The 20,553-nt window shown below is 54.9% G+C and overlaps 1 protein-coding gene across 8 annotated transcripts in view; it reads left to right on the top strand.

The window, feature by feature from the left end:
* The window catches only part of OSR1 (odd-skipped related transcription factor 1), a 98,605-nt gene extending 82,257 nt beyond the window's left edge, over positions 1-16,348 (top strand). For 2 of the 8 annotated variants that reach the window (XM_070236615.1, XM_070236617.1), the window contains exons 2-4: positions 3,427-3,589; positions 13,979-14,678; positions 15,434-16,348. In XM_070236615.1, coding sequence (XP_070092716.1) covers positions 14,011-14,678; positions 15,434-15,569 — 804 coding nt within the window. In that variant the 5' untranslated portion in view covers positions 3,427-3,589; positions 13,979-14,010 and the 3' untranslated portion in view covers positions 15,570-16,348. Of the gene's footprint in view, positions 1-3,426; positions 3,590-9,100; positions 9,478-9,888; positions 10,019-10,106; positions 10,363-11,351; positions 11,497-13,978; positions 14,679-15,433 lie in introns of those variants that run through there. The other 6 variants (XM_070236611.1, XM_070236610.1, XM_070236612.1 and 3 more) reach the window with 6 other exon arrangements.
* The last annotated feature ends 4,205 nt before the right edge of the window (positions 16,349-20,553 follow it).

Here is a 20,553-nt window from a genome sequence, read left to right on the forward strand (position 1 = left end):
TGGTCAGTCAAACCAGGGGCCTCATGTGCACCTGACTTCAGGAAATCAATATAAACCCTTTTGAAGAGACGTGCATTACCTCATCTACATGTACGATAGGTGACTAAACTTGATAGTACTCATAGAGAACACATTACACAGCTTTTAAAATTAATAGACATGTGAGGCTGGCCTGGTGGCACAGTGGTTAAGGTTGCATTCTCTGCTTTGGTGGCCAGGGGTTCGCTGGTTCAGTTCCTAGGCACGGACGTATGAACTGCTTATCAAGCCATGCTGTGGCAGGTGTCCCACATATAAAGTAGAGGAAGATTGGCACAGATGTTAGCTCAGGACCAATCTTCCTCAGCAAAAAAAAGAAAAAAAAAAGAGGGGGATTGGCAGTGGATGTTAGCTCAGGGCTAATCTTCCTCAAAAAAAAAATTTAATAGACATGTGAAGTGAGTTTTTACCAAAACAAAATTGGAAAGGATTGTCAAAATAAAAGTATTTTTAAAAAGACCTATTGACTAGGGGCTGGCCCTGTGGCCGAGTGGTTAAGTTCGCGCGCTCCGCTGCAGGCGGTCCAGTGTTTCGTTGGTTCGAATCCTGGGCGCGGACATGGCACTGCTTGTCAGACCATGCTGAGGCAGCGTCCCACATGCCACAACTAGAAGAACCCACAACGAAGAATACACAACTATGTACCGGGGGGCTTTGGGGAGAAAAAGGGAAAAAAAAATAAAATCTTAAAAAAAAAAAAAAAAAAGACCTATTGACTAGCACCTAATGTCCTGATTCAAGTGGCACAAAGGAATAATCAGCTCTCCAAATGTCCCCTCTCCTGTCTTCAGCTGTCCGTGTGGAGAGTAACTGACCATCACATGATGAGATCTGGAATATGCAGGGTGAATGGGCAAACCAAGGACTCCTCACTGAGACCGCAGCACTTCCTTCTCCTTGCAGCTTCTGATAACATTCATAGAACAAACTGCAGATTGACAAAAAGGCCCACCAGGTGACTTTAGAGGCCTCATTTCCCTCCATTTACCCCAAACCTCATCAGCTTCCCAACACCGAAGCTAATTCCCACTTCCTGAAGCTACACACCCCCTGGGCCTCTGTCAGACCGGACTTTAGAGGGCAGCTCTGCTCCTTGGTTCTCTCCTGGGCCTCCGCCTTCCCAAGGGAGCTTCTCCTGCAGAAGTGACTTTTTTCTCTGTCGGCTAAGATGCGCGTTTTTTCCAAGACCTGGGATGGCTCACTCAGTGGGACAAATCCTGCGTGCTGGCAGTGCAGAGCCGCCTCCGTGATGTGAGGGGAAGGAAACCCCAGCCCCGGCCTTGAAATCACTCATGATTCTGCAGCATGCAGTGGAACTGAAGTTTAGGAACAAAGAAGGCTTTTGACGATTATCAGGTAGAGTCCTGAGTCTTCTCTTAACAGATAAAGAAAAGGAGGTTTAAAAGAAGAAACGCCTACTCAACCGTATAAAATGCTTTAACGAAGAGCCGTTTCTTTGACTCTGGATAACTTTTCCATCCTCAGAATTCTCCTTAGCAAGAGCCGACTATCAGGGGGCAGACTCACACTTTACCAATGGTTCTCAATGTATGTGCTCAAAAGATCACCCGCATCCAAATCGCTTGTGGAGCTTTTAAAACATGCAGACTCTCAGGGCCCATTGCAGCCCTCCTAAATCAGAAACTCTGAGGATGTGCCTGGGAATCTGCATTGTGGCAAACTCTTGGAGTGACTTTGTGGCGTAGGACTTTTGAAAAGCACCTTCTTAAACCATTAATATGTTAACTGTCAGTTACCGCTCCAGCAGGAACTAGGTGACTGGTCAGCTCTTAAGCTGAGTCTGGTGATATTTGCCCAACTTCCCTTTCCTCAGTGGGTGGCCCTTGTACCAGGTTGATTAAGACTGAAATGCCCAGTGGCAAGCATCCTGCTGTGTCAAGCATCCTGCTGTGACACTCCAAGCTCCCAGTCCCTTTGTTGCCTGTGCAGGACCACTGAGAACCAAGCTCCTTCCATTCATATGGGCCCAGTGGCCTTTTGTAGCTCCCTCTGGCTATCTCCTCAGAAAATGAAGAAAGAACAAGCCCCACTACAATACATGACTTATCCTTTTTTAGATAAATCTCCTGAAATATTTGTTACAGACTGAATTTTTGGCAAACCAAGTCCTGATTCCAGAAATTCTTTATCTGGAATACATCAATAATAATACTTTAGTTTTAAGTTTTCTCTCCATTTCCTTATTGTTGACATGTGATATGCAAACTAATACCTAAATATACTGAAAGATCCCAACTATTAGTCATTTTGAAGTGAAAAATCGTATGCGAATAGATTTCTCATTTTTGTATTTTCGATTTGCTCAAGTGTTTCAGCAAATGCTTTTCAGAGGAAAGGTTCTCATGTAGGGAATTGGAGGTGTAATCAGCAAATTGATTTGCCTGGAGTCACCTGAGAATATTGGGAGATATGGTGGGAGTTGGTATTCTAAGCGCTGGCACCAACTTCTAGTGGAGACCGCGGAGGAAGGGCGCCTGGCCCCTGTGGCTGGCTAGGACAGGGAGAGTGGTTTCCTGTTCTGTGCAGATGTTCCGCTCCACTGTGATGTGGCTCACATCCACAGATACCACTCCTTCTCCTCCTGAGTCTAACTTCTTACAAATCAGAGAGTGGAGGGTTGTTCTAGCAGAGGAGGTGGTCCTCTCCCAGCTTACTGGTCACTCTGGATTTCCCCAAGGGGCAAGTATTATGGAATATTATCCATTCTACTCTCTCACCCGACCCCACACCTCCCCAAAGCCAGTGCTTGGGTTTCAGTTGCCCCTGGTGGAGGAGCAAACACTTACAGCTGCATCCAATACCTTCCATGTTTCCAGGGCAACTGTTTCTCTCCCAGTTGGGCCACCACTTTAGGGACCCAGTACTGAACAGTGTGAACCTAGAAAGCCCCGGGTGCCGTAAACATTGAAGAGGCAGAAGCCTTCCATCCCCTTCCATCCAGTCCCTATCGTTGTTATTCACGCATCAAGGTGAGGCACCCCACAGCTTCACACCACCCAGGGAGGGTTGGTGGCCTTCATAGTTCTTTGGAATGTCTAAATTGGGTCTCTTCCCTTTCCACCCCTCATTGCAAGCTCAGGATGAGGAACTGGGAGCCCCTACCCGTTAACTGGAGCAAAGTGAGCCATGGGTGGCAGGTGAGCTGAGTCCTCCTCTAAGAGCCTGCAGCAGGAGCAGGGGGCTCTTTCCCTCAGCTCCCAGCTTGACTTCTCTTTCTATGTTCTCAAGCCTTTGCTCCAAGGAGTGGTGTAAGAGCTAACAATCGGTCTTGGAAAGCCTGACGTCGACAACTGACACTTTGCCTGTGAACTTGGTCTATGGACTGTGGCTTAAAGCAACCTTATCCTCTGTTTTCTTCCATATTAGAGATTGTGCAATTTCAGCTCTGAATTTCCCAGTGTGCCTGCAAGGATTGCTGTAAGGAAGGTGGATGGAGTCCTGTGAGAGCCGCACGACTGAAGCTCCCAAGGATCTCCTACACTGTGTTTTCTTCTATAGGGAGAAGACAGACCGAAGAGCACGTTAACAGGTATATTCTTGGGACTTCTCTCTTCTGGTCCCTATCCAGAAAGCTGGAGCTTTGATGACAAGGAAAAAAGAGCATCAATGCAGACCTGTAAAGCAGAGAGGAGAATGGTGATTACCAGGGGCTGAGGGATAGATGAATTGGGGAGAGGTTGTTAAGGGTACAATCTTGCAACTAGTAGCTAAGTTCTGGAGATCTAATGCACAGCATAGTGATTATAGCCAATGATACTGTATTAGAAACTTCAAAGTTGCTAAGAGACTAGATCTTAATTGTTCTCCCCACAAGAAAGAAATGATAATTGTGTGAAGTGATAGAGGCGTTAGCCAGCGCGTCGTGGTAATCATGTAGCAGTATGTAAATGTATCAAACCAACACGTTGTACACCTTAAACTTACACAATGTTGTATGTCAATTACATCTCTATAAAAAAATAAAAAATAAATTTAAAAGGTTGTAGTTTTGATGCCAAGGAGAAGAGAGGGTCCAGCTAAAATATTTTATGCCGCAATTCGAGGAAGCAAAGGGAGCTGCAGAGGATCTGGAATCTAACGGCCTAGGAGGAAGGAGGCAGTAGGAGGCATTCCGTGCTTCACGGAAACCAATTCACAGACAAAGTCCCCCTGTCTCCACTCCTGTGGTTCTCCAGAAAGCCAGAATCGGAGTCCGAATCGGAGTCCGCGAAGGAGCCGGACACAGACCAGCGCGGAGCTGCGGCGGGAGCGAGCTGGCGCGGAAGCCGGTCCCTCCTCACCTCCGGGCGCCCTGGGAGCTCGCTGGGAGGTGGCTCTAAACGCGCTCAGAGAGCGCAGAGAAGTTTCACAGCAGATCCTGGCTCGTCGTTTCTCCCAGGACCAGAAACTGACGGTGGTAGATAGTTGCCAAGGAGATTGGATTATTTTTTAAAAACCAAACTCACAAATCTGGTTTGGAGCAGGAAAAACAGAAACCCCGTAGTGAAAGGGAATTCCTCTTTTGTTTTCTGTTTGGAAGGGAAAGAGTGTGCGTAGTTTTAAACGAGTAAAGGAGAATTTCGTAACTTAGAAAATTTTAAGAAAAGAAAAGAAGATTTTAGAAAAGAAAATGTAAATCAAAAACCCTACTTTTAGATAAGACTGAATAGGGATAATTGGATTTGAGACTTTTCGAGGAAGGGGCAACGGGAGATGTCACTTGCTCACCAGCAGGTGGCGCGTTTTCTTTAGGATTGCGTCTCTGAATCTCTCCACAAAACATTGCAGCCAGACTTGCTCCGGGTCCCCTCGCCGGAAATTTCTATGCAGATAATAACCCTCGAGTGTCTGGAAGTGTTTAATTACTGCGAACGCTCATTCCTCCAGCGCCAAACGCCGCCGATGTAGCCCTTCGAGGACGTAGCGCCGCGGGGGTGTGTGGTAAGGTGGTTCTATGCGTAGGGTTTCACCCTGACTGTATATAATTCAGTGAAAATAACTTTTCTTCATCATCCTCAGTTTGATTAGACACTGCATCGTTTCTGATACATTTATTTCCATCTTTGCGAAAAGGAAAAGTTCAGTCATCTTAGAACATAGGTCTGTTGTGTGTCGAAAATCATTCTGACAGCTCATATTTATACAAAAAGTAAAACTCACCACGCCTTTTACACACATTTAACATTTGATCCTCACAACACAAGGCATTATCATCATTGCATTTTACTCATGACAGTGTGCCCAGAGTTCATGCACTTCCACAAGCATATTCGTGCTTCCTATACATTCTTCTCAAGAACCGAGGGTAGATCTATGCGTGTGTGTATTGTTACATTTATTAAGGTGACAAATAGTTACAAGATACTTATGTGCTCGTAAAGAACTTACCAAACGGGAACTGCCTGGAAAAACAGTTCACTTTCCCTTTCAGTTTTGGTACTGTAACTTGTCTGTCGCTGTCACAATAAACACTCGCTCTTGCGTTCACCTGGGGTCTATTCTCCGAAGACCCTGGAGTTGTCTGTACGTTATCAGAGCGTGTTATCTGCACAACTGTGTGTAGATGTCGTGTTACCTACCTCCCATGCTTAAAAACTTCCCCCAAAGCTGGTTTTTGACCTGATTGATCGTAATGGTTCCAGAGGAACTATTGAGCCATTACAATCCATCATCTAAATGAATACAGAGGGATACCTAAATCTCCTGGTTATTTGAAAGCTCTGTACGTGCGTAAAGGGGGGAGGGGGTCTAATGAGAAGACCCCCAATTGTCCGCAAAGTAGTTGCAGGATACCTTGCTCTGGAAGCAAAAACACGCAAGCGCTAAGTAAATTCTAGTTTTTAAAAATGAGGTCATTTTTGTGTGGCTGGTGAGTGGAGAAAGGTGGGGTTCATTTTTTATCCAAAACACCCCAAAGCAATATAGGCCACGTTCTAGTTAATTTTCTGGAAGCTGCTCAATTTTCACTCCGAAGCCAGGCTGGGGCACTTTCCTTCTCAGTGAGCAGGAGGCGGGAGAGGGGCTGGGGTTGGGGCGCGGAGACCGGCAGAAGCTGTCACCACCCGAAGCGTGCCCAGCAAACGGCGGCGGCGAGGGCTAGCTGCGGCACTGGATGCAGTGCGGCCAACGACCCTGAGGCTCAGGCCGCCGGGGCGATCGCTCTCTGCGAGACCCTACCGGCGCTGGCGGGGAGTAACTCGGACCTGGAGGCCTGGTCGCTACTCGGGGGACCTTTCCCCAAGGCTGCTAGGTCCCAGTCGAAGTTGGGACCCCTTGGGCGCCCGCGGTTCCGCCCCTCAGGCAGCGGGCGGGAAAGCCAGAAGGAGCAGCGGCGGAGTTTGCGCCGGGTCTGGCTGCCGGCTGGAGTTCACGGGCTTAAAGCGAGCAGAGAATGCAGCCTCGGGTGGCGGACGGAGTGCGCTGGACCGCCAGGAATCAGATGGGCGTCCACACAGGAGTTTGGCCACCTTCGCTGGGCTCCAAGGGCCGTAGGCTACCCAGGACGTTTAACAAATTCGAAATGAGACGTCCTTGCGAGTCCTAAACGAATCGGACTTTGTTAAAAAGTATCCTGGTAGCCCTTAGGTGTCCTGGGTCCTGCCCTCCTCAGTCCATCCGAGCTGCAGTCCCGGCGCGGTGCTGCGACCTAGGCCGGCATCAGTTTCATCTTAAGTAGGCGGGGGGGAGGGGATGCCTCCATCGCTCCCCCTTGCACAGAGCGGCAGAGGGGTTCCTGGCTTCCCGGGCGGGCTTCTTCCTGCCCGTGCTGCCCAGAGGGAACCATGACTCTGGTTGGCCTCCAGTGGAGAGCGAGGCCACGGTTTAGAGGTCATCCCCTTGGGATCTCCGACTGGGATGGAGGAATCGTCAGCAATTAGCAAATCTTGGATTTTGTTATCCCAGCTTTCTGGGGTTGTGCTTTGTCAGGTACCTAGAATAAGCCTCAGTGGTGGAAGCCAGGTGTTTGAAACAGGCCTACTTTGTCTAGGCTGTGTAATGCCATAGCCCTGCATCCCCCTCACCTTGTCCCATGCTACCCTGCAAGGGAGGCAGCCAGGACTCCTCTGGGAGGCAAACCCTGAGACGCTGGGCCGTCAGGGGCCAGCTCCAACCTTGCTTCCTAATCCTGCCCCACACCAGCTACGTTCCAGAAGTTGGCCTGGGTCAAGATCCATTTTCCAGAAGACCTGGCAAAAGTGGCATTAAACAACCAAGTTGTATGGTCCTTTCTTTAGGACCCTAGAGATTCTCTTTCCAAGAGCTCTTGAGGGATCCTACTACTTGGAGTTTTCTAGAAGTCTTTCAGGCACGTTGGCCAAAGGCCCTGGTTCAGAAGAAAAAGGCAAAGAGAAAGATGGAGGAAGCACAGTTGCGCTTGCTGTGTGGAGTTCTCAGCAAGAGGTGGGATTTGTACATCCCAGGAGGCTCCATCCCACCTGAACTTCCTTTTCTTAGGAGACATCCCCCAAGCAGTCTGGATGGCCAGATGCCCTGTGGCAGAGGCCTCTTGGATTCCTTCAGTGTTGATAACGGAGGTGAGGTTCGAGGAGATTTGTCTCTCAGGAGAGCCTGAGACTGGTACACACGAACTCCCTGGTTAAGGTGGCCATGAGGGCAGTCCAGGGATGCCCTGCTGGACGTTCCCTCCAGGCCTTCCCCTGCTCTTGGAACTTGCTGCTTTGGAATCTCAGAGAAGGGAGTGATCTCAGCTCCCTTCTGCTCCTAAGGGGCCTTGTCTTGGCCAGAATGTCGCCCCATACTGGCAGCTGCACAGGCAAACTTATGTGGGTCACTTCCTCCAGCACTAACCTGTGGCGGGGGGTGAGTGCAGTTCCCTGGGGCAAAAACTTTTACCCCCTCGTCCTCCACCCTGCCCAAGCCAAAGTTACCTAAGGCCAGAGGCCAGGTTCTGTTCTAAAGACCTGGAGATAAGACAAGGGTCTCCCCCAACTATGCCATTTGGGGCTGCTTCCCTACCATTTCCCTAGGTCAGGGAACCATAACCTTAAAAAGTCAGATCCGACTTGCAGACAGAAGCTGGGTGTTGTGGCAGCTCCTCCCCAGAGAGACAGTACCAACATGCTAGAGACCCAAGGAGGCTGGGATCTGGTCCCAAGGGCTTGGAGGGGTCTCTCAGCAGCACCCTTGGGGCAAACTCCGGGAGTGCAGTCCTGTGAATCTGGACCTACCCGAGCCTGGAAACCAGCCCATCCTCCCCACTCCATGGCTGGGTGTTCCAGAGAGGTGGAAGGGAGGGGTCAGGGCTGGGGTCAGCTGGAGGTCAGCTCCTAGAGCAAAGCAGTCAAGAGGGCACTGGGACTCTCCCTAAGGCGTCGTAAACAGTGAAGACAGAATTTCTCACAGCCGGACCCCTGGCCGCTTTTAGATCCCAAACTCCACCTGAAGAACTTTGCAGCTTGTCTCGCGTGCCTGTGCCGCAAGCTCTCCAAACTCCCATGTATCCTCCCCAAATAAATGAATATGTGATTAGAGGGTGCGGCTGTGTTAGGGTGGGATCCCAGAAGGTTCTGGGTCCTAGGCAAATAACTTTCTTGACCTCCTTCCCTTCTGATCTTTCTACGGAACTCCATAACCCAGGGTCTGGGGTCAGCCATGGGCATTCGGTCTGGGTTACCGCCCTGGCGCTGAGCACGTCCAGGGGCGGCTCCGCACCCAGGGCCCGCCGTCTCTGGGAAGGGATTCTGGGAGAAGAGGCGACTCTGCCAGGGACGGAGTGCGCTGTTGCCAAGACTGTGGCGGGGGTATGCCGCTGCAACCCCCTCATCCGGCACAGGCTGTGTCTTAGGCGCGCAGGAATAGGACCTCGAAACGCGCGGTTAGTCTGTTCTCATCTGCTAGGGGCTGTTTGCTCTAGTGCGCAGGAGTGCCGTCGTGGGCCTAACAACGCAAAAAGGGTCGCACGGGACTGAAGAGCAGGGTATGCAGGTTCCGCGAGGCCCGGGCCAAGCTAGCACAGCTGCCCAAGTCGGCTGCCCGGGTCAGCAAAACTTTCTCTCTCAGTGCGCAGGCGCAGGGCCGTGTTGGGGGGCAGGGGAGGGAGGGGAGGAATCCTGAGGCAAGGAGAGGGAGAGGGAGGGGAGAGGGGGGAGGGAGGGTGGTGGATTAAAATAAGTAGGCGGCTCGGTGCTAAGGGATGAGTGAGTCGGAGCTCAGTCTCTCCCCAACACGTTCTGAGCCGCTCCCCGTTCAAACCCAACCAGGGAGCCGCGAACGAGGCTCACCATCCCCCGGCCGGCAGGACTCCGCGGCCGCTGAGCGCTCCCGCGTGTCGGGCGCTTGGAGTCCCCGCAGCCCGAGAGGGGCCCGGACTCTCGAGCTCCGGGGGGTGCCTGTGGAATCCAGCGCCTCGGGCTTCCCGGGTTCCCCGCAGCGGGAGCCCCAGAGAGGCACTCAGCCCCGGGACCACCGCGGAACAAGGTAACTGCAGCCCTGGGCGCCTGGCTCGGAGAGGGCAATGCGGGCAGGACTCCCGGGTTCCCTGTCATAGCGCGGCGGGTGCCTCCTCTCTCTCAATGTCCCAAAAGGAAGCTCCTCTTGCCAAACGAAGGCTGCGGGACCTTTGTGAAAGTGAGAGCAGCTGCAGCCCCGGGTGGTTGGGGGTGCTGGCTCAGGGACTTCCCGCGCGGGGTCCTCGGCCTCTGACCTCCCGGGAATGAGGGGGCGGGCTTCCACTGCTGCTTCTAGCGGGGCCGGGCTCCTTGGGATCCGGGGCGAGGTGCCCGGGGACTTCGGAAGTCAGGCTCTGGGCCCCCTCTAAGAAACCGGAGCAACTTCATCGGGCACAAACTTTCCCGAGACGCGCGCCTGGCTCAACCTGACCTCCCTTAGCTGACGAAGAAGGAGGAGAGAGTGGATGGATGGCCACGGCGGCGGCAGACCGCGCCAGGGACAGGTGCATCCCCAGCGGGTCGCGGGTCTCGCTTTCGTGTGAGTTTGTCTTTTGCGGAGTTGTGCTCAGGTATGAAGCCGGCTCGACCTGTGAGCGCGGGGCCGCCTGCCTGACCCCGCCTCGCACTTGCGTTCTGATTTCGGGTTGTTGTCTATAGGGTGATTGCTCTGGTGTGGTCAAGGCCTGGAGTGTAGTCCGCAACGGTCCGGGTGCAGGGAAGCATGCTGGGGGCGCGAGCACTGCTTTCCAATTTGAGACCCGCACGCTGGAGTAGCAGTAGCGGAAACACTATGGAACTGCGGATGTCTCCGTTTTGGGTTTGGGGCTTGGAAGGGAAAGATTCGTTTGCTTCCGTGACTGTCCCCTGATCCAGACTTCAGGAGAGGTGGGAGTCCGAGGAGAGAGAGCAAGAGGTGAGGGGCTACGTTTTGAACTAATTTCTTCCCCGAAATGTCTCTGATAAGAATGAAAACCCACATCCAGTCGTTTTTCAGCAGCTCGGGCAGCAGCGAAGTAGGCTCTCGGAGTGTAAAGTGGCTGCCAGGGTTTCTTTGTTGCCACAATTTGGTAAATTTCACCCGGGCTTAGAGCTGCGCGCTGGCTCTTGGGAACAGAAACCACGTGCGAAGCTAGTTAGTCTCCCAGGTTCACGGCCTCCTAGAGAAGAGAAGGGCTGGCAGGGACCGGGGGCGGCTAGTGGGTAGATGTTCTCTCCGAGGCTCCTCGAAGTAATTGCGGTTTCACTACGGTTGGGGAGCAGATCGCTAAGGACGCGGGGGGCGTTTAAGTGTAACGGGATGGCCGCCTAGCCGAAGGGTTCGTTGATCTCGTTCGTTGGGAGCATTCAGCAGAAGTATTCAGTGCTGGTCAGTCTTCTGCCGGGGGTCCGGATTCCTGTCACCACTCGTATTGGGTGTTCGATGTCAGGGATGATTTTCTGAGGCTGCTGATGGGCTCCTCCAGGCGCAAGCTTGGGGAGCTCACTCCGTCCTCATTAATGCAAGCAGTTAACTCGCTCACGCTCAATTAGCCCCGAATAAACCACTTTAATAGACTCTGCACACTTCATTAATGCCCGGCATAGGGCTGGCGGCAGACCGGGGATTGGCGCTCCACTGCGCGAGGGAAGCAGTCCAGGCACCTCGCAGGGATCCCGGCTTCTAAGCGCTAATTGCATCTTCTGAGCGTAGTCGGGACCCTTACCCGCACGTCCCAGGTCCCGAGGCCCACGTTCCTTGCCGAGCGGATGCCTGCCCTGGGGAGAGGTGTTCCCTCTCTTGTTTAAAGATCTAAAGCGTTCTCGCTGGGGGTCCGGGGTCAGGGCAAGCGGACCCGCGGGGTTGGGCGTTCGCTCATCCTCTCCGGCTGGAGAGGCGAGTGTGAAGCTGTGTTTTTCTCTTAGCTGACTGCCTAAAAGCGGATCATGCATTCGGCCCATTCTTGGTACTAATGTAAAGAACCACGTTTCGAACGAATTTCGTCCCCGGGAAAGTCGTTGGCTAGAGCGTGGGGAGCCCTGGCCTCGGAATGCGGCAGAAAATAAGAAAGTGAGTGCGCCGCTGAGGAAAATAAATTGAGTGTTGGGGGAAACAAGATCGGGCAGATAGCCCGGAAAGGCAGGCTCCTAAGAGCAGTGATGGCTGCAGGCACCCCCTCCCCACGCCGAGCCTAAAGTCTTCTCCGCTCCTGGGGGTAGGCGAAGAAAGGCCAGGTTAGTATGCGTGGTTGGTGGGTTCTCCCACCCGGGCACCGAGCGGGCTCCAGCCTGTGTGCAGCCCGAAATCCCGCCGCCAGCACCGCTCGCTTGGCCGGGGATTGGCCGAGCACCGACAGGAACAAGCAGAGGCCCCGGCGGCGCCCGGCTGGCCCCGGGGAGCCGGAGATAAGGATCTGATTTCCAGCTCCCGGAGGGGAAGAAGAGGTGACAGCAAATCAAAGAGCGCTCACCTCGCCTAAGTCTGGGCCGACCTTTGAAGTTGGCAATCTTCTCTTCTTTCTCCCCTCTCTCTCCTCCCCAACCCAAACCAGTGCCTGCTTTCTCTCTGGCCCAATCCGTATTTTGCTTCGCCGTGTCTCAGGGCTCTAGGAAGGTCTGCGTTCGTCCCCGGCAGGACCCGTAATGCAAGCAGTAGAGAAGACCGCTGCAGAGGCCATGGCTCTGCTGGCAGGGCCCGTGCTGCTGCTCCAGCGGCGCGATCGCTACAGATTTGTACCACCTTTAGCCCCGAGGCGGAATTAATTGCTGCGGTCCGACTCGGTTTTCCTTCGATTGCTAATTTACCCTGCGCATGCAAATCTCTGCTGGCTCTTGGCGGTTTGCATCCCCCACCCCCAGCAGAGCTTCTTTCCTTATGGCCCCCTACACAGCAAGTGACCTTCCTGCCAGCATTCAGGGAAAAGGATTTCTGGGTCCAGATTGTCCTCACTCCTTTCCAGGACATGGGCCACACTTCCCCGCCATTAGAAGCTTTGCTGTGGTGGAGGCATCGGAGTCTAGGCCTGAGCCTTGCAGGCTTGGGCTTAGGGTAAGCTAGGCTGGAGAAACATCCTGCTTAGGTGTCCGTGTGCGCATTGAAGGAGGGAGCAGAGCAGGGGCCTGCCCAGCCCAGGGACAGGGACTTACCGCAGGTTAGAGGAGAGATCTGAGGAAGAGGAGAGGAATGAGGGGAAAAGGAAGAAGCGGTAACAGAGGATTGAGAAGAGCAAGGGAGAAGGGCCCCCCAAGGCCCCTGCTCCTGCAAGGACTTCTTGAGTAGCCCTCAGCTCAGAGCGGGAGGGAGTAGGGAACTTGAGCTGCCCAAGGCCCACTGTGTACTTTCGGCTTTCCTGCTCCCTTTTTGTTCCTCCACTGGACAGACCTGAGTGTCTGGGAGGGGCAGAGATGAAAGGCCTCTCAGCAGAGCCCAGACCCATCCAAGGAGACTGGGGAGACTGGAGACCTTGCCCAAGGAGGCCAGCAGATACCAGCCTGCTAGTCACTTCAGCATGGCTTCCCTTGCAGTTGGAGGGTGCACAGACCAAAGCGGCTGAGGCCCATGGCTCAGTGCTCTTGCCCATAGGCACACCCCCCTTCTCAGGCTTTCCTCACTCACAAACATCCTGAGAGCCCAGAGACCCTGCCCCGTTCCTAAGCGGGGAGGGGGGCAGCACTGAAGCCCCCTTGCATGCAACTGCAGGTGTCCTCGCTGAAACGAAGGTGATCCCAAGAATGCTGGCAGGGAGTCAGTCCACAAGCAGCTGCACAGGGTGATGTCAAAAGGTGCATTAATAGTGAGGCAGAAAAGCAAATTTGAGACTTTTGAGGAGAAAGATGACACAGCTTCTAGAAGCCAAATTGAAGGTCAGCTAGTAGAGCTTAATGCGCAGGAGCCAGGAGACGTGTGGATTTGTGTCATTTGTATGTGTGTAGTCTGTCTGTGAGGCTCTCCGTGGGTGCTGTGTGATCCCAACTGTGTGTGTGGGCACGCGTGCACACGCTGGTCCCTGTATTTTGTTTTGGAGCACAACACTGGTCATCCCAGTTTATCTTTGCACTTTGTTATCAACTCCACTTCAGAATGTGGGAATCTGTGTTTCTCTGTCAGTGTGTATTTCTGTGTTTATCTGCACATGAATGTGCAAGTGTGCATACGAGTTCTTGTTGTCTTTTCAGGAGAGTGTAATTCGGTGTGGACTCTGGCTTGGGAGGATGTAGGTTTCTACACACCACTTCCCCTGCGCCTCTGCCTTTCTCAGTGTCCTGCGCACCATAGGCCCTCATTTTAAATTGGTTGCATTGCACAGGATTTAGTTTCCTGATGATTTCTGTATCAAGTTGTGTGTCTCTGCCAGAGGCCACTTGGAGGGAACCCTCGGATCAGAGAGGGTTCCAGTCTTTTCTCTGAGGGCAGTGGGTTCCAGGGGTAGGGTCTTAGACTCCCAGCTCCTGCCCAGGGGGAAATAGAGGGTGTGGCTGGGCTGGAATTCAGGAGGAGGATACCTGCTCTGAATTTCTCTTTTCCTCTCCCGGTTCCTTTCTTTTCTGTGCAGATCGAGACTGAGAACCCACTGCAACTACCAAAATGGGCAGCAAAACCTTGCCAGCGCCAGTGCCCATACATCCATCCCTTCAGCTCACCAACTATTCCTTCCTTCAGGCAGTGAATGGCCTGCCCACAGTGCCCTCGGACCACCTGCCCAACCTGTATGGTTTCAGTGCGCTGCACGCTGTGCACCTGCACCAGTGGACGCTGGGCTACCCCGCCATGCATTTGCCACGCTCTTCTTTCTCCAAAGTGCCCGGTGCAGTGTCCAGCCTGGTGGATGCGCGCTTCCAGCTTCCTGGCTTTCCCTGGTTCCCTCACGTCATCCAGCCCAAGCCAGAGATCACTGCAGGAGGCAGCGGCCCCTCGGCGCTCAAGACCAAGCCGCGCTTTGATTTTGCCAACTTGGCCTTGGCCGCCACGCAAGAAGATCCATCCAAGCTTGGCCGGGGGGAGGGTCCTGGCTCCCCTGCTGGTGGGCTTGGTGCCCTCCTGGATGTGACCAAGCTATCCCCAGAAAAGAAGCCCACGAGGGGACGTCTGCCTTCCAAGACCAAGAAAGAGTTTGTCTGCAAGTTCTGTGGCCGCCACTTCACTAAGTCCTACAACCTACTTATCCATGAGCGGACGCACACCGACGAGCGGCCCTACACCTGTGACATCTGCCACAAAGCCTTCCGGAGGCAAGACCACCTACGGGACCACAGGTGCAGCACCAAGAGAGAGCTGTCTGTCTGCCTCTGTCTTCCTCATCCTCCTCCCTAATGAGGAGGTTCATGAGACTCCCCTACCTGGTCCAAGCCTCCTAGCTTCTGGGCATTTCCTAAAATCTAGAAGGAATCCATAGAAGGCTCAGGGACAGGTTCTTGAGAACATGGGTGGAGAGAACATGAGGATGAATACGACCTAAGACTAAGTCAGGGCTCCATGAGCTCCAGACAGGCGAGCATAGCTTCCTCACGCCTTCCTCCATTGACAGCGCTGTCCAATACAAGTTCCTGGGACCATGGAAAGTGTTATACGTGACAATCGAGCGCTTGAAATGTACAACTAGTGTGACTGAGAAACTAACTTTTTAGTTTTATTTAATTTTAATAACCACGTGTTTAATAACCAGGCTACTGTCTTGGACTGTGCAGCTCCAGCACATTGTCCCACCGCAGGTCCCCTCCCTCACCTTTAGCGTTCACCCAGGCCTTACAAGGAGACCGTGCTGGCCCCTCCTCAGCAAGGCAGGCAGCAGGTCTAGCTGGACCTATTTGCAGATCAGACGTTGCCCAAGCCTCTTCTTCACCTCTCTGCACTAGCCACAAACTCAGCACTTTCTCGCCCCACACTAGGTACCCCACAACCCCCTTTCTTTTGAGGGCAAGCGCCTCACAGCAGTGGGAGGGGACCTCAGGCAACTGTTTCTAACATTGCCTCACTCTGTTAAGGATTAATTCTCTGTTTTTGCTTTCAGATATATTCACTCCAAAGAGAAGCCTTTCAAGTGTCAAGAGTGTGGGAAAGGATTCTGCCAGTCCAGGACTCTCGCTGTCCACAAGACGCTACACTCACAGGTGAAGGAGCTCAAAACCTCCAAGATCAAATGCTAAACAGAGCCTCTGGGTCGCCAGGACCCTGGGTCATGCCGCCCCCTCCTCCAGAGGGACCAGAAGCCGACGGCGAATCTGGCGGGCAGCGGGAGGGGCTCCCGGGACCTTTCCCCATCCCACACGTGTCCCCTGGGTCCCCGGCGCACGCGGAACTCCAGAGCCCCGCCCAGGGCCGTGACCCGGGGCCGCCCGGGCGGCTCCCCCAGGACGCGGCTAAACTCTTGGCCAAAAGGCGGTACTCACGTGGCGCAAGGGAAACTGCATTAAAAAAAGAACGAAAACTCCGCGGAGCCGCAGCGGCGCCTCTCCCAAAAGTATTACTTTTTCTATTGTTATTTTATACATTTTCTTTGTTAATTTTTTTTTCTTTGACCATATAAGCTTGTAACTCTGACTGCGGAGAGAGAGGGGAGAGCAAAAGAAGTTTTCTGCGCGTTGGCAGCTTCCAACCCCTCCTCCCGCCCCCTCCCCACGCTCGGGAGCCTGCAAAAGTGTAATCCGTGTATCTGCTTCAGCCGCCCGGCCCTGGGGCCGCGGGCCCGGGAGCGCCCCCTCCCAGCTTTGGCCGCGCTGCCGGCCAGGGGCTCTCAGCTCCGGGGCCCCGGGGATCCAGGGGCCCGGCCTCCGGCTCCCCTGCTCCGCCGCCCGTCACCGCGTGCGAGCAGCCGGCGAGGAGCAGGGCGGTGTATTGCGATTGGCACTTTATGCTGACCATCGGTAACGGACATTTATCACTGGAGTTTTTTTTAAATATTAAATAAACGGTTATTTTACAGGCATTGCAGGATGGGTAATTTCCCTCCCCAACGCAGGAAACTGGGCGGCTCCTTTCTTTGAGAGGAGCAGGTTTCTGTGCCCTTCTCCAACCTGTCCCACTCTCTGAACCTCTGCCTTATGGGGGTGCCAGGGTTGGGATGGGTGGAGAATCCCCGTCTTTCTTGGTGTTAGTCGCCTTCGGGCCCCACCCATGTTTATTTTCGTCCTTGTGTCCTCCGCTTTGGTCTCAGGGGCTCAGTCTCCCCACTGCTCACCTCCAAAAGGCTGCGGGCTTACAGAGAAGCCGAGCCCGAGGCCAGTCAATCGGCCGTGAGAAATGCCAGCGTCTCCGGGGGGGCCGGGGTCACTTAGGGTCCACTAAAGGAACAGAATGTCACCCACCTCCCCCAGCCAAAGGACTCCTTACTGGCCTCTTGCTTCTGCTTTGGGGTGGGAAGGACGCGCCCTCACAGACAGCCTCAGACTAGTTATAGTCCCCCTGTCGCCTGACCCCCAATACCCGGCTGCAAATATGTAATCACCGCTGCCTTCCCAAAGCCCCAAACCTCCATCCCTTCCTCTGCTAGGATCCCTCAGACATAGTTCTCTGGCCTGGGGCTTGTCCCCTGGCGGAGCGCGGCTCCATGCTCGCGAAGATTCCCTACAGTTTTACAGCCTTGTCAGGAATGGCGGGGGCGGGCGCCCTGGGAGGCCCGGGCAGTTTAGCAGGAGAAATCTGAGTCCTCCCTCCACAAGTTGAACCTTCCCCGGGGCGTCTAGTTTTCCCACAATTAAAGGCCAGGCCGCCGGGGGCTCTCCTGCTTGGGGCGGGCGGGGCTCCCCCAGCTCCCGCGCTCTGACCGCGGGGCGGCGCAGCCGGTGGCACCCGCGGCCGTTCCCAAGCCGAGCGCGGCCGCCCGGGCTTCTGTGCCCGGCGCTCGGCGGCCGCGGAGATGGCCGGGCCGAGCTTCCCCGAAACCGGGACTCAAAAATCCCAGCCTCAGGCAGGAGAAAGCGGGCTGGGGCTCTAGGAGTTAAAATGCTCTAGCCTTTCGCTGCGCCACCCCCCACCTCCTCCGGGAACGCCTCCTGGCCCTGTGCGGGCCTGAACACTGCAGTCCGGGAACCCAACTTGTCACCGTGGCCTCGGCTGGGCCAGCGCGGATGAGCCCCGCCCTCTGCTTTCGGAGCCGCGCTGCCCCCTGCTGGACAGACCTGGAGGGGCGGCCCGGGCCTCCAAGCACCTCACCGTGTCCTGCCTGCAACCCCCAGTCATTCTCGGCTGCAGCCTCTCTGGGTCACTCATGTAGATATGTGGTCTCGCCCTCAGAACCGTCTTGACTGGTTCCAGGGCCCACTGCGAATGGGGGGCAGGGCGCTGCCAGGTTTGGACCGATCTGTAGGATCTTGGCTGCTCAGGCAAGATCCCAATCCCTCTTTCACCCGGGTGCGTGAAGACATGCCCCAGGAGAGAACAGGATGTGACCTCCTGGTGCACGCAGGGAGGGTTAGTCAGTGGGTTTGGGGCTTCGACGGCTTGGTCCCAGACAGCGCAGGCCGTGGTGTCTGAGCTTGGCCATGGCTTGTGTAGGGCTGATGGCATGAGCCAAGTCGGTGAGGTTGGGGGATGTGGTGGTTACAAGACGACGAGAGCACGTGAGTACACACACACACACACACACAGTCGCTATGGAGAGCTTTGGGCACCTCTCAGGACCCCAGAGAGAGAGAGCCCCACCCAGTCCCTTTGCTCTTTCTGGGATTCCACCTTTCCCAGGGATTGCCCATCTCTTCTCTCACATTCCCATTTCTCACTCCCTCAGGACACATAGTGCCTCTGCGGTTAGCCAGGCCTCAAGGACGTCGCATAGGCTTCGAAATGAGGAGATTTGCGGGGGAGGTTTTTCCTTTCTGGCCCACCCCACCTCTGGTACCACGAATCCCCGCCCTCCCACCCCTAAACCCTTCAACTTGGAGACTTTCAATACCAGTGTGCATTCTTGGAAGAATGGGTTCCCAGCGCAGAGTTTCTGGAAAGTGGTAGGGAGTGGGGCAGAGTGCTGCCCGGAGACCTCCAGCCCACTCACAATGCCTCTGCCTTGGCTTGCTCTACCCACAACTGCTATCATCCTGTGGACGCAGAAGGCACTTCTCAGCGTAGCTCGTTGCGGTCTATACTCGTGATTGGTGATTTCAAACATTGTGCAAAAATAGCAACTGCCAGTGAGAGGGTAGGCCAGGGACGCAGGCTACCAGACCTCACACAGTCTACAATTCCCGGGCGACACGTTTGGGGAAAGTTTCTCGCTCATACGCATTGTTGGTCGCACGAAAAGGGCAATGACAAGGCAGAAACGCTGAGTGGGTTTTCTTGCCTGCACACTCTGCAGGGGCCAACTTTTTCCCCGCTACACCCCTAGAAAGTCCTATCCCCCCTCATTCCGTCTCGGGGCAGGTTTTCGGGAGAGAAAGAGGCCAGTGGCGCTGGCGCGCCGGAGTTCAGCTGGGGCCCTTCCCAAAGCTGCTCGGCCTGCGGTTCGTGCGCAAGGGTTGGGGGTGGGGGAGCTACCCGGCTGGACTTCTCTGCAGGACGGGTAGAAGGCGCGAGAGACTCTCGGCGTAGCCTGGAGCTTCCCGGTGCTCGCTCTGGGAAGAGATCAGGAGCGCCCCGGGGAAAGGACAGCCCGCAGGGGCTTCGCCCTAGGAGAGAGGTTAAGGCTCCGCCGCCTCCTTCTGGAACGTAGCTAGGGGTTTGGGCGCAAGAGGCGACGTTTTCCTGCGGACGTCCCTGCCGCAGGATTCAGGGCTCGCATAAGGTCGTGGAGAGGAGGAGGGAGAAACGCATTGGCATGGTCTAGGGCTCCCTGACGTCACCTCAACTCCAAGAACGTGGGACCTGTTACCTGTTATATCAAACCCGCCCCCTGTCCCTCCCTCTGAGGAATCTCGGTGTCCGGAGAGCCGGCTCAAAGACGTCCCATCCCACCTCCCAGAGGACTACGGCGCTGTGACGTCACGGCATCCTCCCGCGGACACAGTGACGTTACACATGCCTTTGGCAAGAGCGCAAGGGCTCCGCGACGTCTACAGCGGTTTCTCATTTACGTAGTTCTATGACATCGCAGATGGGCCTCGCCTGGAGCGGTGACACCACGGCTCCCACATTTCCCGGTCCCGCCCCCACGAATCCTGCCCATAGAGGCGCCAAGAATCAGTTCGTCCCCACCGACAGGATCTGCAGGTCCGAAGCGCTGGCAGGAGGCCTGACTGAGGGAGTGTGCCCGGCAGCGTCCCCCTCCGGAATCTGGTGCCTTGGAACTGTCTCCCTGCCGGCGGGGTTTCAGGGCATCAGCGGCCCCGGGATACTAGCCCCGCCCACGGGTCCTACCCCACCCACCCACTACCCCACCCACCCACTTCCCCGCCCATTGCGCAAGCTCCGCGCGCAGGCGCAGATGGAACTCGCTGCCCGGAGCTGCGGGTGCTGGAGCGCGTGGTCCGGCGGCGGGCTCGGGGAATCGCTGAAGTTTTCGGTGTCCCGCTTTCCGGGATTGCAAACTCAGGGTAACGCTAGCCCGGCGGGCGCGTCCGGCAGTCGGCGTATGTAAGCGCTAGAGATGCAGACGAGGAAGAGGACAGCTCCGGGTTAATGCGGGCTGGAGACCCTTGGAGTCACTGTGGCGTCTCGAATCCACACAGCCGTGGTCCGACGGAGGTCCCTGGGATTGCAGCCGGCAGGGGTGGTGTGGCCAGGCCCTGCCCTAGATCAGGAAGTCCAGTGTGGCCTCAGTCATTTTGGGCAGGGTCTCTGAGGCAGAGGTCTTGGGCCCCAGCCTGGCGGGGCTCTTAGAGGCACAGGCGTGGTCACTCTTGTTACCCGTTCAGCCCGGCTTTCTGGGCCGCCGCTGGTGCCAAAATGATGGTTGGGGCCAGTTTGCATGTTTCAGATGAAAAATCCACTGCTGGCGTGAATGTTAGGTAGAGGTCAAACCTTATGTCAGTGGCAGAGGAAGAATTAGAAGCTGTGTTTCCTTTGTGGCAAGAGGCCAGCAGACCCATTTCTAGCTTTTCCTGCTACTTAGAAACTTTGGGAAAGTCCCGCACTTCTCTGAGCCTCAGTTTTCTTCCTACTGTGGGGATAATATTTTGCCCACTTACCTCGTTCAGTTGATGTAGAGGTCAAAGTCATCCATATTTTCTCAGTCATTTGTTTACTACTTGAACCAAA

Source organism: Equus caballus, chromosome 15 (assembly GCF_041296265.1).
Source record: "Equus caballus isolate H_3958 breed thoroughbred chromosome 15, TB-T2T, whole genome shotgun sequence".
NCBI classification, from domain to species: Eukaryota; Metazoa; Chordata; class Mammalia; order Perissodactyla; family Equidae; genus Equus; species Equus caballus.